The 14142-nt window shown below is 48.2% G+C and overlaps 1 protein-coding gene across 4 annotated transcripts in view; it reads left to right on the top strand.

The window, feature by feature from the left end:
- The first annotated feature begins 901 nt into the window (after positions 1–901).
- LOC139250253 (uncharacterized) overlaps positions 902–14142 on the top strand; it is a 336554-nt gene continuing 323313 nt past the window's right edge. For 3 of the 4 annotated variants that reach the window (XM_070872750.1, XM_070872751.1, XM_070872753.1), the window contains exon 1: positions 7596–8163. In XM_070872750.1, the coding sequence (XP_070728851.1) occupies positions 7713–8163 (451 nt within the window). In that variant the 5' untranslated portion in view covers positions 7596–7712. Of the gene's footprint in view, positions 1770–7595; positions 8164–14142 lie in introns of those variants that run through there. The other variant, XM_070872754.1, reaches the window with a different exon arrangement.

Consider the following 14142-nt stretch of genomic DNA (forward strand, 5'->3'; position numbering starts at 1 on the left):
CCCTCTATGGCAAGTTTTTCCTTTCTTAGGTAAGGAGACCAAAACTGCACACAATACTCCAGGTGCGGTCTCACCAAGGTCCTGTATAACTATAGTAAGACATCCTTGCTCCTGTACTCAAATCCTCTTGCAATGAAGGCCAACATACCATTTGTCTTCCTAACTGCTTGCTGCACCTGCATGTTTGTTTCTGTGGTGTATGTAGCACACAAATCACTGACTCCACATGGTCTGGTGTAAATCTAACTGCTGTGACCTTCGTCCTTTATTGTTCAGCTCCAGGGTGCCTCTCAGGTGTGGTGGTCAGCCTTATATAGTGCCTGTTCTAGGTACTTCCAGGTTTCCCACCACAGCGCCCTCTGTGGTGTGGCATAGTGCTTACATTACATTTAAGGTACTGGGACGATACACACATCATTACATAACATCACCTTCCCCCCGCACCAGGACGCAGGACAACGATACACATGTCATTACATAACATCACACTTGTCCAACGGAAGGCAGGTAGGCATGGACAGTGCGTTAGTGTGGTACATATTATCTGGTACATTAACTAGTTATTGACTGATAACGGATCCTTGATTTCCTTGTTAGCCCTTATCATTAATTATACTTCATCCATTATTTTACACAAATGCAGTGGCCATTCAGCATTAAAAAATTAATTCTTATTATAAATTCGCCATCTCACATTAACATAGCTCATTTTAGACTCGCTCTGCCTTACAGAAGTCCTTTGTGGGGACCACCTCTTTGTAAGGCCCTTTTAAGACTCCTGGGTGCATTTCCTTTTTAAGGCACCATCTTTGATGCAGGAGGATTCCACGAGGCTTCTCCTTGGGCGCCGCCATCTTTGATGCTCTGCTGCTCTGAACACGATGCCGCCGCCATCTTCTTCTCCACCGTTCCGGATGCCCTCCGCCGTCGCAGCCTCTGCTCCCCTCCGCTGCCACCTGACTTGCCGCCTCTCCTGCGCCCGTCGTGGCATCTCCAGCGGCCGCACTTTCCGCTTCCCCCCGAGGCCTCCATAGTGGCCTCCCATGCGGCCGCCGTGGCCAACGACCTCCAACTGCTGCCGCCGCCCGATGCTAACAGCTCCTCGGCGGGGCTCTTCCGAACCGCCGGCCATCCTGGATCCCTCGCATCCCGCCGGCTTACTCCCCCCCCACTAGGCCCCTCTGTGCAGGACTGTTTGCCTGTGGGGGCTGAGGCTGCAGGATCTCTGTGTGAGGTCCGGGCCTGGGGCTTGCCTGTGGGTGGATTGAGGCTGCAGCTCCAGCTCGGTCGGTGCTGCTCTCTGGGGACCCGGGGCACGGCAGCACCCCGGGGAGCAGCAGCCCGTGGAGTGATGAAATCTTCCCAGCTCCCACGGACCGTCCCCATCCACCTCCGGCCGAGGAGTGTCGGCCCATCGCCTGCAACGACCCACAAAGGTAAACCGTGCGTCTCATCCCCGTGGGATACCTCACCATTGCTCTACCAAGAACAGTTATCAGTTCCCTGGTGTAGGTACGCAGCTTCGCCATGACCGGGACCAGCTTGGGTCGTGCAGCTGGGTTAATCCACAGTTTATCAAAAGTTCTCCGACTCATCAACGACGGACCCGAGCCTGTGTCCACTTCCATACTCACAGGGATTCAGTTGATTTTTACTTCCCTTATCACTGGGGGCGAATCGTCAGTACACGTATACAGTCCCAACACCTCATCTTCTTCGACCTGCTCCTCGCTGAACAGTAGATCATCCCCCATCTCCTCAGCCACATGGTGAGTCCGATTTCTTTTATACATACGCTGAAGGTGGCCTTTAACGTGGCAGGTATTGCACGTGTACTCCAAGCAGCATGGTGCTGCTTGATTGGTCCCCCTCAGCGGACTCTGAGTTCCAGGATCCCGAGGTCCGTGCTCTCTGCCCCGGTTTTGTCCGTGGTGGGCGCTATCCTGTGGACAGTGCCTGACGGGTTCGAGCCTATTATCATTTGCTTGGTGCTCCAAGTCGAGGTCATATATGCCCCGCTGATGGTGATGGCCTTTGTCAGAGTGACTGTGGGTTCCGTGGCTAACAGCTTGTAAAGGAGTCCCTTGTGGCCAATCCCCATAACGAAAACGTCCCGTAACGCCTCGTCAAGGTGTGCGCCAAAATCACACGGCGCCGCGAGTCTCTTGAGGTCCGCAGCATATTTGGTGACATCCTGGCCCTCAGGTCTGCAGTGATGGTAAAATTTGTATCTGGCCATGAGGATACTCTCCTTCGGTTTCAACTGGTCATGAATGAGTTCATCCAGCTCCTCGTATGACTTGTCCCTAGCGCTCCCGGGTGCCAGCAAATCCCTGACGAGACAGTAAACCTCATCTCCACAACTGGAGAGCAATATCGCTTTACGCTTCTCTCTCATTGCGTCCGTGTCCTCCGTCAGGTTGTTTGCTGTGAAGTAGTACTCGAGCCTTTCCGTGAAGGCCTCCCAATCATTGCCCACGGTAAAATCCTTTAGCGAGCCCAGAGTAGCCATGGTTGCGTGGAGTTCGTCCGCTTCCTCGTTGCCAATGTGGTGTATGTAGCACACAAATCACTGACTCCACACGGTCTGGTGCAAGTCTAACTGCTGTGACCTTCGTCCTTTATTGTTCAGCTCCAGCGTGCCTCTCAGGTGTGGTGGTCAGCCTTATATAGTGCCTGTTCTAGGTACTTCCAGGTTTCCCACCACAGCACCCTCTGTGGTGTGGCATAGTGCTTACATTACATTTAAAGTACTGGGATGATACACACATCATTACATAACACTTTCAATGACTAGTGTACAAGGACAGCCAGGTCCCTTTGCACATCGACATTTCCCAAGCCAGCGCTATTTAAATAATACTTTGTCCTTATGTTTTTCCTGCCAAAGTGGATAACTTCACATTTATCCACATTATACTGCATCTGCCATGTGTTTGCCCACTCACTCAACCTATCTAAATCACCTTGCAGTGTCTTTGCTCACAATCCCACCTAGTTTTGTGTCTTCAGCAAACTTGGAAATATTACATTTGGTTCCCTCATCCAAATCATTTATATATTAATCTCCAAAACAGATACATCACCTTGGGTACTGTTGGGGGAGATGACTCATCAGGGGAAGGCAGCAGCAGCCAAGCAGCAGCAGGAAAAAGAGTGGGAAAGCTATAGTGGTAGGGGATTCTATTGTAAGGGGAATAGACAGGCGTTTCTGCGGTTGCAACCGAGACTCCAGGATAGTATGTTGCCTCCCTGGTGCAAGGGTCAAGGATGTCTCGGTGCGGCTGCAGGGCATTCTGGAGGGAGAAGGTGAACAGCCAGTTGTCGTGGTGCATATAGATACCAACGATATAGGTAAAAAATGGGATGAGGTCCTACAAGCTGAATTTAGGAAGCTAGGAGTTAAATTAAAAAGTAGGACCACAGAGGTAGTAATCTCAGGATTGCTACCAGTCAGAGTAGAAATAGCAGGATAGTTAAGATGAATACGTGGTTGAGGAGTGGTGCAAGAGGGAGGGATTCAAATTCCGGGGTCATTGGAAGCGGTTCTGGGGGAGCTGGGACCAGTACAAAACAGACGGTCTGCATCTGGGCAACACGGAACCGATGTCCTAGGGGGAGTGTTTGCTCGTGCTATTGGGGAGGGGTTAAACTAATATGGCAGGGGGATGGGAATCTATGCAGGGAGACTGAGGGAAGTAAAATGGGGGCAGAAGCAAAAGATAGAAAGGAGAAAAGTAAAAGTAGAGGGCAGAGAAATCCAAGGCAAAAATCAAAAAGGGCCACATTACAGCTTAATTCTAAAGGGACAAAGAGTATTAAAAAGAGTGTTAAAAAGAAAGCCTGAAAGCTCTGTGCCTCAATGCAAGGAGTATTCATAATAAGGTGGACGAATTAACTGCGCAGGCAACTATTAACAAATATGATATCATTGAGATTACGGAGACATGGCTCCAGGGTGACCAAGGCTGGGAACTCAACATCCAGGGGTATTCGACATTCAGGAAGGATAGACAGAAAGGAAAAGGAGGTGGGGTAGTGTTGCTGGTTAAAGAGGAAATTAACGCAATAGTAAGAAAGTACATTAGCTTGGATGATGTGCAATCTGTATGGTGGTGCTGCTGAATACCAAAGGGCAGAAAACGCTAGTGGGAGTTGTGTACAGATCACCAAACAGTAGTAGTGAGGTTGGGGATGGCATCAAACAAGAAATTAGGGATGCGTGCAATAAAGGTACAGCAGTTATCATGGGGACTTTAATCTACATATAGATTGGGCTAGCCAAACTGGTAACAATACGGTGGAGGAGGATTTCCTGGAGTGTATTAGGGATGGTTTTCTAGATCAATATGTCGAGGAACCAACTAGAGAGCTGGCCATCCTAGACTGGGTGTTGCGTAATGAGAGAGGACTAATTAGCAATCTTGTTGTGCGAGGGCCCTTGGGAAAGAGTGATCATAATATGGCAGAATTCTTTATTAAGATGGAGTTAATTCAGAGACTAGGGTCCTGAACTTAAGCAAAGATAACTTTGATGGTATGAGACGTGAATTGGCTAGGATAGACTGGAAAATGATACTTAAAGGGTTGACGGTGGATAGGCAATGGCAGACTTTTATAGATCACATGGATGAACTTCAACAATTGTACATTCCTGTCTGGAGTAAAAATAAAATGGGGAAAATGGCTCAACTGTGGCTAACAAGTGAAATTAGGGATAGTGTTAAATCCAAGGAAGAGGCATATAAAATGGCCAGAAAAAGCAGTAAACCTGAGGACTGGGAGAAATTTAGAGTTCAGCAGTGGAGGACAAAGGGTTTAATTAGGAAGGGGAAAATAGAGTATGAGAGGAAGCTTGCAGGGAACATAAAAACTGATTGCAAAAGCTTTTATAGATATGTGAAGAGAAAAAGTTAGTGAAGACAAACATAGGTCCCTTGCAGTCAGAATCAAGTGAATTTATAGTAGGGAACAAAGAAATGGCAGACTAATTGAACAAATACTTTGGTTCTGTCTAAGGAAGACACAAATAACCTTTCGGCAATACTAGGGCTCCGAGGGTCAAGCGAGAAGGAGGAACTGAAGGGAATCCTTATCAGTCAGAAAATTGTGTTAGGGAAATAGATGGGATTGAAGGCCGATAAATCCCCAGGGCCTATTAGGCTGCATCCCAGAGTACTTAAGGAAGTGGTCCTCGAAATAGTGGATGCATTGGTGATCACTTTCCAACATTCTATTGACTCTGGACTGGAGGGTAGCTAATGTAACACCACATTTTAAAAAAGGAGTGAGAGAGAAAACAGTGAATTATAGACCGGTTTGCCTGACATCGGTGGTGGGGAAAATGTTGGAATCAATTATTAAAGATGAAATAGCAGCGCATTTGGAAAGCAGTGACAGGATCGGTCCAAGTCAGCATGGATTTATGAAAGGGAAATCATGCTTGACAAATCTTCTAGAATTTTTTGAGGATGTAACTAGTAGAGTGGACAAGGGAGAACGGGTGGATGTGGTGTATTTGGACTTTCAAAAGACTTTTGACATTGTCCCATACAAGAGATTAGTGTGCAAAATTAAAGCACATGGTATTGGGGGTAATGTATTGACGTGGATAAAGAACTGGTTGGCAGACAGGAAGCAGAGAGTCGGAATAAATGGGTACTTTTCAGAATGGCAGACAATGACTAGTGGGGTGCCGCAGGGTTCAGTGCTGGGCCCCCAGCTATTTACAATATACATTAATGATTTAGATGAAGGAATTGAGTGTAATATCTCCAAGTTGATGCAGATGACTCTAAGCTGGGTGGCAGTGTGAGCTGTGAGGAGGATTCTTGGACAGGTTAGTGAGTGGGCAAATGCATGGCAGATGCAGTATAATGTGGATAAATGTGAGGTTATCCACTTGTTAGCAAAAAGAGGAAGGCAGAATATTATCTGAATGGTGACAGATTAGTAAAAGGGGAGGTGCAATGACACCTGGATGTCATGGTACATCAGTCATTGAAACTTGGCAAGCAGGTACAGCAGGCAGTGAAAAATGGCATGTTGGCCTTCATAGCTATAGGATTTGAGTATTGGAGCAGGGAGGTCTTACTGCAGTTGTACAGGGTCTTGATGCGGCAACACCTTGAGTATTGTGTTCAGTTTTGGTCTCCTAATCTGAGGAAGGACATTCTTGCTATTGAGGGAGTGCAGCGAAGGTTCACCAGACTGATTCCCGGGATGGCAGGACTGACATATCAGGAGAGACTGGATCGAGTGGGCTTGTATTCACTGGAGTTTAGAAGAATGAGAGGGGATATCATAGAAACATACAAAATTCTGTCAGGATTGGACAGGTTAGAGGCAGGAAGAATGTTCCCGATGCTGGGGTTATAGTCTAAGGATAAGGGGTAAGCCATTTAAGACCGAGATGAGGAGAAACTTCTTCACTCGGAGAGTTGTTAACCTGTGGAATTCTCTACCACAGAAAGTTGTAGAAGCCAGTTCGTTAGATATATTCAAAAGAGAGTTAGATATGGCCCTCATGGCTAAAGGGATCAAGGGGTATGGAGGGAAAGCAGGAAAGTGATACCAAGGTTGAATGATCAGCCATGATCTTATTGAATGGTGGTGCAGGCTCGAAGGGCCGAATGGCCTACTCCTGCACCTATTTTCTATGTTTCTATATATTGTGAATAGCTGGGGCCCATGCACTGATCCCCGTGGTACCACACTAGTCACTGCCCGCCACCCTGAAAAAGACCCGTTTATTCCTACTCTCTGTTTCCTATCAGTTAACCAATTTTCAATCCATGCCAATACATTACCCCCAATCGTATGTGCTTTAATTTTGCACAATAACCTCTTATGTGGGCACAATAACCTTATAGATTGAATTGGGTGAAGATGGTGACGGTGGGTTCAGATTCAGATTCACCACCTGCCAGAAGAGCAAGGGTCGGGGTGCAATGGCCACCACACGTTAAAAAAATCCACGCATATGCATCTTCCACCCTTGAGGATGTAGTTCAGGTCCTTCATTGAAACACCTGTGAACTCATCCTTTTTTGGCGTTCAAGCAAGTTATCCTCGTTTCGAGGGACTGCCTATGATAAGAACATAAGAATATAAGAAATAGGAAAAGGAGTAGGCCATATGGCCTCTCGAGCCTGCTCCGCCATTCAATAAGATCATGGCTGATCTGATCATGGACTCAGCTCCACTTTCCCGCCCGCTCCCCATAACCCCTTATCGTTTAAGAAACTGTCTTAAATTTATTCAATGTCCCAGCTTCCACAGCTCTCTGAGGCAGCTTTATCACCCTCAGAGAAATTTCTCCTCATCTCTGTTTTAAATGGGCAGCCCCTTATTCTAAGATCATGCCCTCTAGTTCTAGTCTCCCCTGATGACCTTATAAATGCGTTGTTGTTGTACAAAAATGATTTTGGGGGGAGGCGGGGATTGTGTGTATATATTGCTTCATTCCTGAATAAAGTTTTAGCAAAAATATCCATGGCTCTGGTGCTGTTTATTTGGTGATGTTATCATGGTAAGTACTTTCTAAGTCACAGCTGCAATAAGGCTTGGCGGCAAAACCACTTCCTGCATCGCAGTGACTGAACCAGGAAATTGTCTCTTCGGGTGCGAGAAAGGCAGAGTGTAAACTGGGTTGTTGAGATCAGACAGTAAATCACCAATCTTAGATCTCTGCTCGATTGTATTGGGTGAAGATGGCGACGGCGGATTCAGATTCAGGCTCACCACTTGCCAGAAGAGTAAGGGTCGGCGAGGACGCACATTCTAACTTCACACTGAATTTAAGAGCTGGGAGCTTATCTGTCAGCATCAGCGATAACTTCGTTCGGACTGTTGGCGGGATAATCTGCCCAATTGCTAAAGCAGGGGCGAGTGCTCACGTTCTGAGACAATTGCACTCAATGGGTTTATCCAATACCCTTACAGAATTGGCGGGACTTTATGGCTTGTTCGTGAGAGCAATAAAATCAGGGAGCATCGTAGTTGAGTTTGAGGAAAGCAACCCACTGAGCGAGGACACTTTCAAACTCTTCGTCCAAGAACTCAAGACCAGGCTGCAGGAACTGATGGCCTCTGGTAACTTCTGGATCGAGAGAATTCAAGACCCTGCGAATGCTGGAGCCCCATTGGAGCCACTGATCTCCGGTAACTCGGTTTATATTCACAGGAGGGGGCTGAACCGTGGCCGGATTTTACGGGGCTATGACCTTGAACAGTCTCTCTGTCTATCTCTCTCCCCCAGTCTCTCTCTCCCTCTCTTCACCCCGCCCCACGCTCGCTTTCTCTTTCTCTCTCCCTCCCTCCCGACCTCCAACCAGGCTCTGTCTCTCTTTTCTCCTGTCTCCCCCCCAAACCAGGCTCTCTGTCTCCCTTTCCCCCAGTCTATCTCTCTCTCCCCGTGTGTCTCTGTCCTATCCTCCCCCCAGGCTCTCTCGCGCTCTCTCTCTCTCTCCCCCAGTGTGTCCCGCAAGTCCCCGGTTTTCACATCTGCGAAAACCCGGAATTTGCGATTTGTAATTTCAGTTTCACACATCATCCGCATCCGTAGGAAATTGACTTCGGCTGGCGGAGAGCTGGACTGTTTGCTCAGCGAATGCCCATGAAACTCTTACGCCTGGTAACATCAGGCACAGGGTCTCCTTTTACCAGCGTAAGGGTTTTAATAAATATTAAACTAACATTTTAAAAATCACTTAAACAGTCAATAACTTTTCAAATTAGTTTGTTATTTTTGGCCCCTTTAAAAAATGTAAAATTTATTAATAAAAAATTGGAAATTTTTGTTTTAAAAGAAAAGACTAACATTTATATAGCGCCGTTTACGACCACCGGACGTCGCAAAGCACTTTACAGCCAATTAAGTACTTTTGGAATGTAGTCACTGTTGTAAATAAATGTTTAATTTAATTGTATTTTTGTTAATTTTAAACATGTGATTTATTTTTATTTAGATTGTGTGAAAAATTATTTCTGTATTTTCGATTATGCTTATTGGGAATCCGTTCGCAAACTAAATCCCCATAAGCATTACGAGAATCCCCTTTGTGATTGGTTGGGCCAGCTCACGTAATTCAGGGTTGCTTGCAAATCGCATGCATCCCTGGGATACATGGGCCTTTAGGCTCTCTCACTTTCTCCTCCCCACCCCCAGGTGCTTTCTCTCTCTCTCGCTCTTCCCCTCCCACCACAGGCTCTGTCTTCTCTCCCACTCTGTCTCGCTCACTCTCTCCCCTCCCCCCCCCCCCCCCCGCCGCAGACTTTGTTCCCCCGCCCCAGTCTCTCTGTCTATCTCTGTAAAGTCCTGTCCCCTCAGTACAGATTCACACAAGGCATGTAGTGAAGGAAGTCAAGGTCACTCTGGACCTGCACCTTTATTTCACAGCTCTGGAATGCTGCACTTGCCTGAGACCTGCCCTTATATACCTGTCTCTTGCAAGTGCACCCCTGGTGGTAAGGTATGCTGGTGGTTACAGGTCATATCTTATTACAGTCATGTATAGCATGTTAGGATACAGTTATATATAATAATGTAAGATACATGACATCACCCTCCCCCAAGACCTTATTGTCTTTATAGGTTCAGTCTCTCAGGTGGTCTACGCTCTCGCATGGAGCGTCTGAGTTGTGGTTCAGTTGTTTGCCTTGGTGTCTGTTTTTCTTTGGGTGTGGTTGCTGGTATCTCGCCTGGGCTGTCTGTTTCGATTGGTGTGATTGTTGTTGACTCACCGGGCTGTCTGTTGGGATTGCCCTTTCCTCAGGTTGTTCCCTCTGTCTGTCCACCAGGTGTGGTGCGAGTTTCACATTGTAGTCTGCCTCTGGTTCTGCAGTGTTGTTGGTAAATCTGCTTTTGACTTGGTCTACATGCCTCCGGCAGGTTTTGCCATTGTTCATTTGTACTACCAGTAGCCTGTTTCCTTCCTTGCCCGTTACTGTCCCTGCAAGCCATTTGGGACCCCTGCCATAGTTTAGTACAAACACTTTGTCCCCTATCTCATTCCATCTCCCCCTCGAATTTCTATCATGGAACTCAGTCAGCTTACGGTGTTTTGCCTCAACGATTTTGTGCATGTCTGGGAGGATTAATGAGAGCCTTGTTTTTAAAGTCCTTTTCATCAACAATTGCATGGGGGTGATCCCAGTCAATGAGTGCGGACGAGATCTGTATGCCAGCAGCAGTCGCGACAGGCGACCCTGCAGCGTGGGACCTTGGATTTTAAGCATGCCTTGTTTAATGATTTGCACTGCTCTCTCCACCTGGCCATTGGAGGCCGGCTTGAACGGTGCCTTCTTGATGTGATTTATGCCGTAGTCAATTATAAAGTCTTGGAATTCTGCGCTGGTGAAGCACGGCCCATTTTTACTGACCAATATGTCCGGGATTCCGTGCGTTGCAAACATGGTTGCGAGGCTCTCCACAGTGGTGGAGGTTGTGCTCGATTTTAAAATGGTGCATTCGATCCACTTTGAAAATGCATCTACAACTACGAGGAACATTTTGCCCATGAATGGGCCCGCATAGTCTACACGCACCCGCGACCACGGTTTGGTAGGCCAGGGGCTCAGTGGAGCCTCCTTGGGGGCATTGCTGAGTTGGGCACAAATGGTGCACCTTCGGATGCAGAGATCCAGGTCCGCGTCAATACCAGGCCACCAGACGTGGGATCTGGCTATGGCCTTCATGAGAACAATCCCTGGGTGCTCGCGGTGGAGCTCCCGGACAAATGCCTCTCTGCCTCGCAAAGGCATGACTACTCGGCTGCCCCACATCAGGCAGTCTGCTTGTAGTGATCGCTCATGCATGCGCCTGTGAAAGGGTTTTAATTCCTCGGGGCAGGCATCGCGAGCCTCTGCCCAGTCACCGTAGGACACATCTTTTTACTAAGGATAACGTGGGGTCGCTGGCCGTCCAGGCTCTGATTTGGCGAGCCGTCATGGGCGAACCTGTGGACTCAAAGGCATTGATTGTCATGACTATCTCACAGTCCTGTTCGTCAGACCCTTCCGTGGTCGCCAGGGGTAGCCTGCTGAGCGCGTCGGCACAGTTGTCTGTGCCTGGTCTGTGCCTTATGGTATAGTCAGTCGTAGGACGCCACCATGAGTGCCCACCGTTGAATTTGCGCCGAGGCGTTGGCGTTTATTGCCTTGCTCTCGGATAGGAGGGGCTTGTGGTCAGTTTCTAACGCGAACTTGGCCCCGAAAAGGTATTGGTGCATCTTTTTGACACCGTACACGCATGCGAACGCCTCCTTCTCTACCATTCCGTACCCGCGCTCCGCCCGCAAAAGTGACCTGGAGGCATAAGCTATGGGTTGTAATTTGCCCGCACTATTGACATGTTGCAAAACGCACCCGACCCCATACGCTGACGCATCGCATGTGAGAACTAGCTTTTTACCTGGGTCAAAGAAAGTCAAAACACTGTTGGAACACAGAAGGTTGCGTGCCTTATTGAAGGCGCGTTCCTGGGTGTGCCCCCAAAACCAATCGCACCCCTTTCTGAGTAGTACGTGGAGAGGCTCCAGCAGCGTGCTTAAGTTCTGCATAAAGTTCCCAAAGTAATTGAGTAGCCCGAGAAAGGCGCGCAGTTCTGAGACATTCCGGGGCCTGGGTGCCAGGCAAATTGCTTCTGTTTTGGACTCTGTTGGGCGGATTCCATCAGCGGCAATCCTTCTGCCCAAAAATTCAACCTCGGGTGCGAGAAACAGGCACTTGCATTTCTTGACTCGTAGGCCTACCCGATCCAACCACTTTAGTCCTTCCTCCAAATTACGGAGATGGGAGACGGTGTCCCTGCCCGTGATAAGTATGTCGTCTTGAAATACAACCGTCCCCGGGATGGACTTGAGCAGACTCTCCATGTTGCACTGGAATATGGCAGCTGCTGACCTGATGCCGAATGGGCATTGATTGTACATGAAAAGGCCTCGATGTGTGTTGATGGTGGTGAGTAGCTTGGATTCCTCGGTCAATTCTTGCGTCATATATGCAGATGTGAGGTCTAATTTTGAGAAAAGTTTACCTTCAGCCAATGTGGCAAATAAGTCCTCCGCTCTGGGCAGCGGGTACTGGTCCTGTCGGGAGACTCTGTTTATGGTAGATTTGTAATCCTTAGAGATTCATACGGATCCATCAGGCTTCATGACTGGGACGATGGGACTTGCCCAGTTGCTAAATTCCACAGGTGATATAATGCCTTCCCGCAGAAGCCTGCCTCGTTCGTGTTCAATCTTTTCCCTCATCACATAGGGTACAGCTCTGGCCTTGTGATGAACTGGTCTAGCATCCTGTGCGATGTAGATTTTGACTTTGGCCCCTTTGAAAGTGCCCACACCTGGCTGAAAGAGATGTTCAAATCGCTTTATAACTGTTGAGCAGGAGGTCCGTTCCTCTAATGACATGGCATGGACATCATCCCATTTCCAGTTTAGTTTTGCCAGCCAGCTTCTCCCCAGCAGTGCTGGGGAGTCTCCGGGGACAATCCACAGAGGAAGTCGGTTCACTGTCCCTTTGTGTGTGACAGAGAGCATGGCGCTGCCGAGGACTGGTACGAATTCTTTGGTATAGGTCCTTAGTGTGGTGTCGACCCTTGTGAGTTTTGGTCTGTCTCTTATGCGGCCACAGTTGTTCAAATTGTTGAGCGCCCATGAGATTGACTTGCTCCCGTATCCAACTCCATGTTGACAGATATCCCGTTGAGTAGGACCCTCATCATTATAGGAGGCATCCTGTTGTAGGAGCAGCGGCCATTGATAGTGTTGACCCGCTGTACACCGGTGTCCCGGGTACTGTCCCCACCATCTTCTCGTCCGCTTTCCGACCCATCCGATTCATATACCAGCCGAGCTGCTGTTTTTTTGCACATGCAGGCCAAATGCCCTGTATATTCACAATTTCTGCAAACAGCCTGCTGAAATCGACATCCCCTTGCTGAATGCCCACCCCCACACCTCCAGCACAGACCTGTTCCATTGTTCAAAGTGTTCCCAAAGAATGAGCTGCGTCTGGCTGATCTTTCTCTTGAGCTTCTCTCAGTTTGTAGTTGATTGCTCGCATTGTGGATTGATGAGGTGTGGCCCTTGATGGCTATTGCCTGCTGTCGAGAACCTGTTCTCCCGGTTTTGTCTGTGTGTGAGGGTAGCAGCTTGTTTAGTGCTGTGAACTTCTTGTTCCAATATTTCGTTAGTTGTCGTACCTGCATTGTAAATCAACCTCGTTGCTTCTTCCTCTACCAAGAATGTCTGTGCGACCAGTGCTGCTGCCTCTAAGGTCAGGTTCTTGGTCTCTATGAGCTTTCGGAATATGCCTGCGTGGCCTATTCCTTCAATGAAAAAGTCTCTCAGCATTTCTCTCCTCAGTTCATCGGAGAACTCGCATAAACTAGCCAACCTCCGAAGTTCTGCCACGAAGTCGGGTATGCTCTGGCCCACACAGCGTCTGTAGTTGTAGAACCTGTGTCTGGCCATGTGTAGGCTGCTCGCTGGCTTCAGGTGGTCCCTTACCAGTGTGCTCAATTCTTCAAACGACTTGCTTGCTGGTTTCTCGGGTGCCAACAGATCCTTCATTAAAGCTTGTTTTCGAGCCACAGCTGGTGAAGAGATGGACTCTTCCCTTGTCTGCCTTATTGTCGCCTAACCAGTCTTTGGTTACAAAGCTTTGCTGGAGCCTTTCTATAAAGTCCTCCCAATTGTCTCCCGCATTGTACTTTTCATCTGATCCTTTGTTCGCCATTCTGTGGATTCTGTAATCCCGTAACCCGTCACCACAGTAAAGTCCTGTCCCCTCAGTACAGATTCACACGAGGCATGTAGTGAAGTCAAGGTCACTCTGGACCTGCACCTTTATTTCACAGCTCTGGAATGCTGCACTTGCATGAGACCTGTCCTTATATACCTGTCTCTTGCAAGTGCATCCCTGGTGGTAAGGTATGCTGGTGGTTACAGGTCATATCTTATTACAGTCATGTATAGCATGTTAGGATACAGTTATATATAATAATGTAAGATACATGACAATCTCTCACTCTCTCTTTCTCTCTCCCCCAGTCTCTCTCCCTCTCTTTCCTCCCCCCCCCCCCCCACCACCATCCCCTCCCCCCCTCCTCACCCCAGGCTTGCTCGCTTTCTC

Source organism: Pristiophorus japonicus, unplaced genomic scaffold, assembly GCF_044704955.1.
Source record: "Pristiophorus japonicus isolate sPriJap1 unplaced genomic scaffold, sPriJap1.hap1 HAP1_SCAFFOLD_359, whole genome shotgun sequence".
Lineage (NCBI taxonomy): Eukaryota > Metazoa > Chordata > Chondrichthyes > Pristiophoridae > Pristiophorus > Pristiophorus japonicus.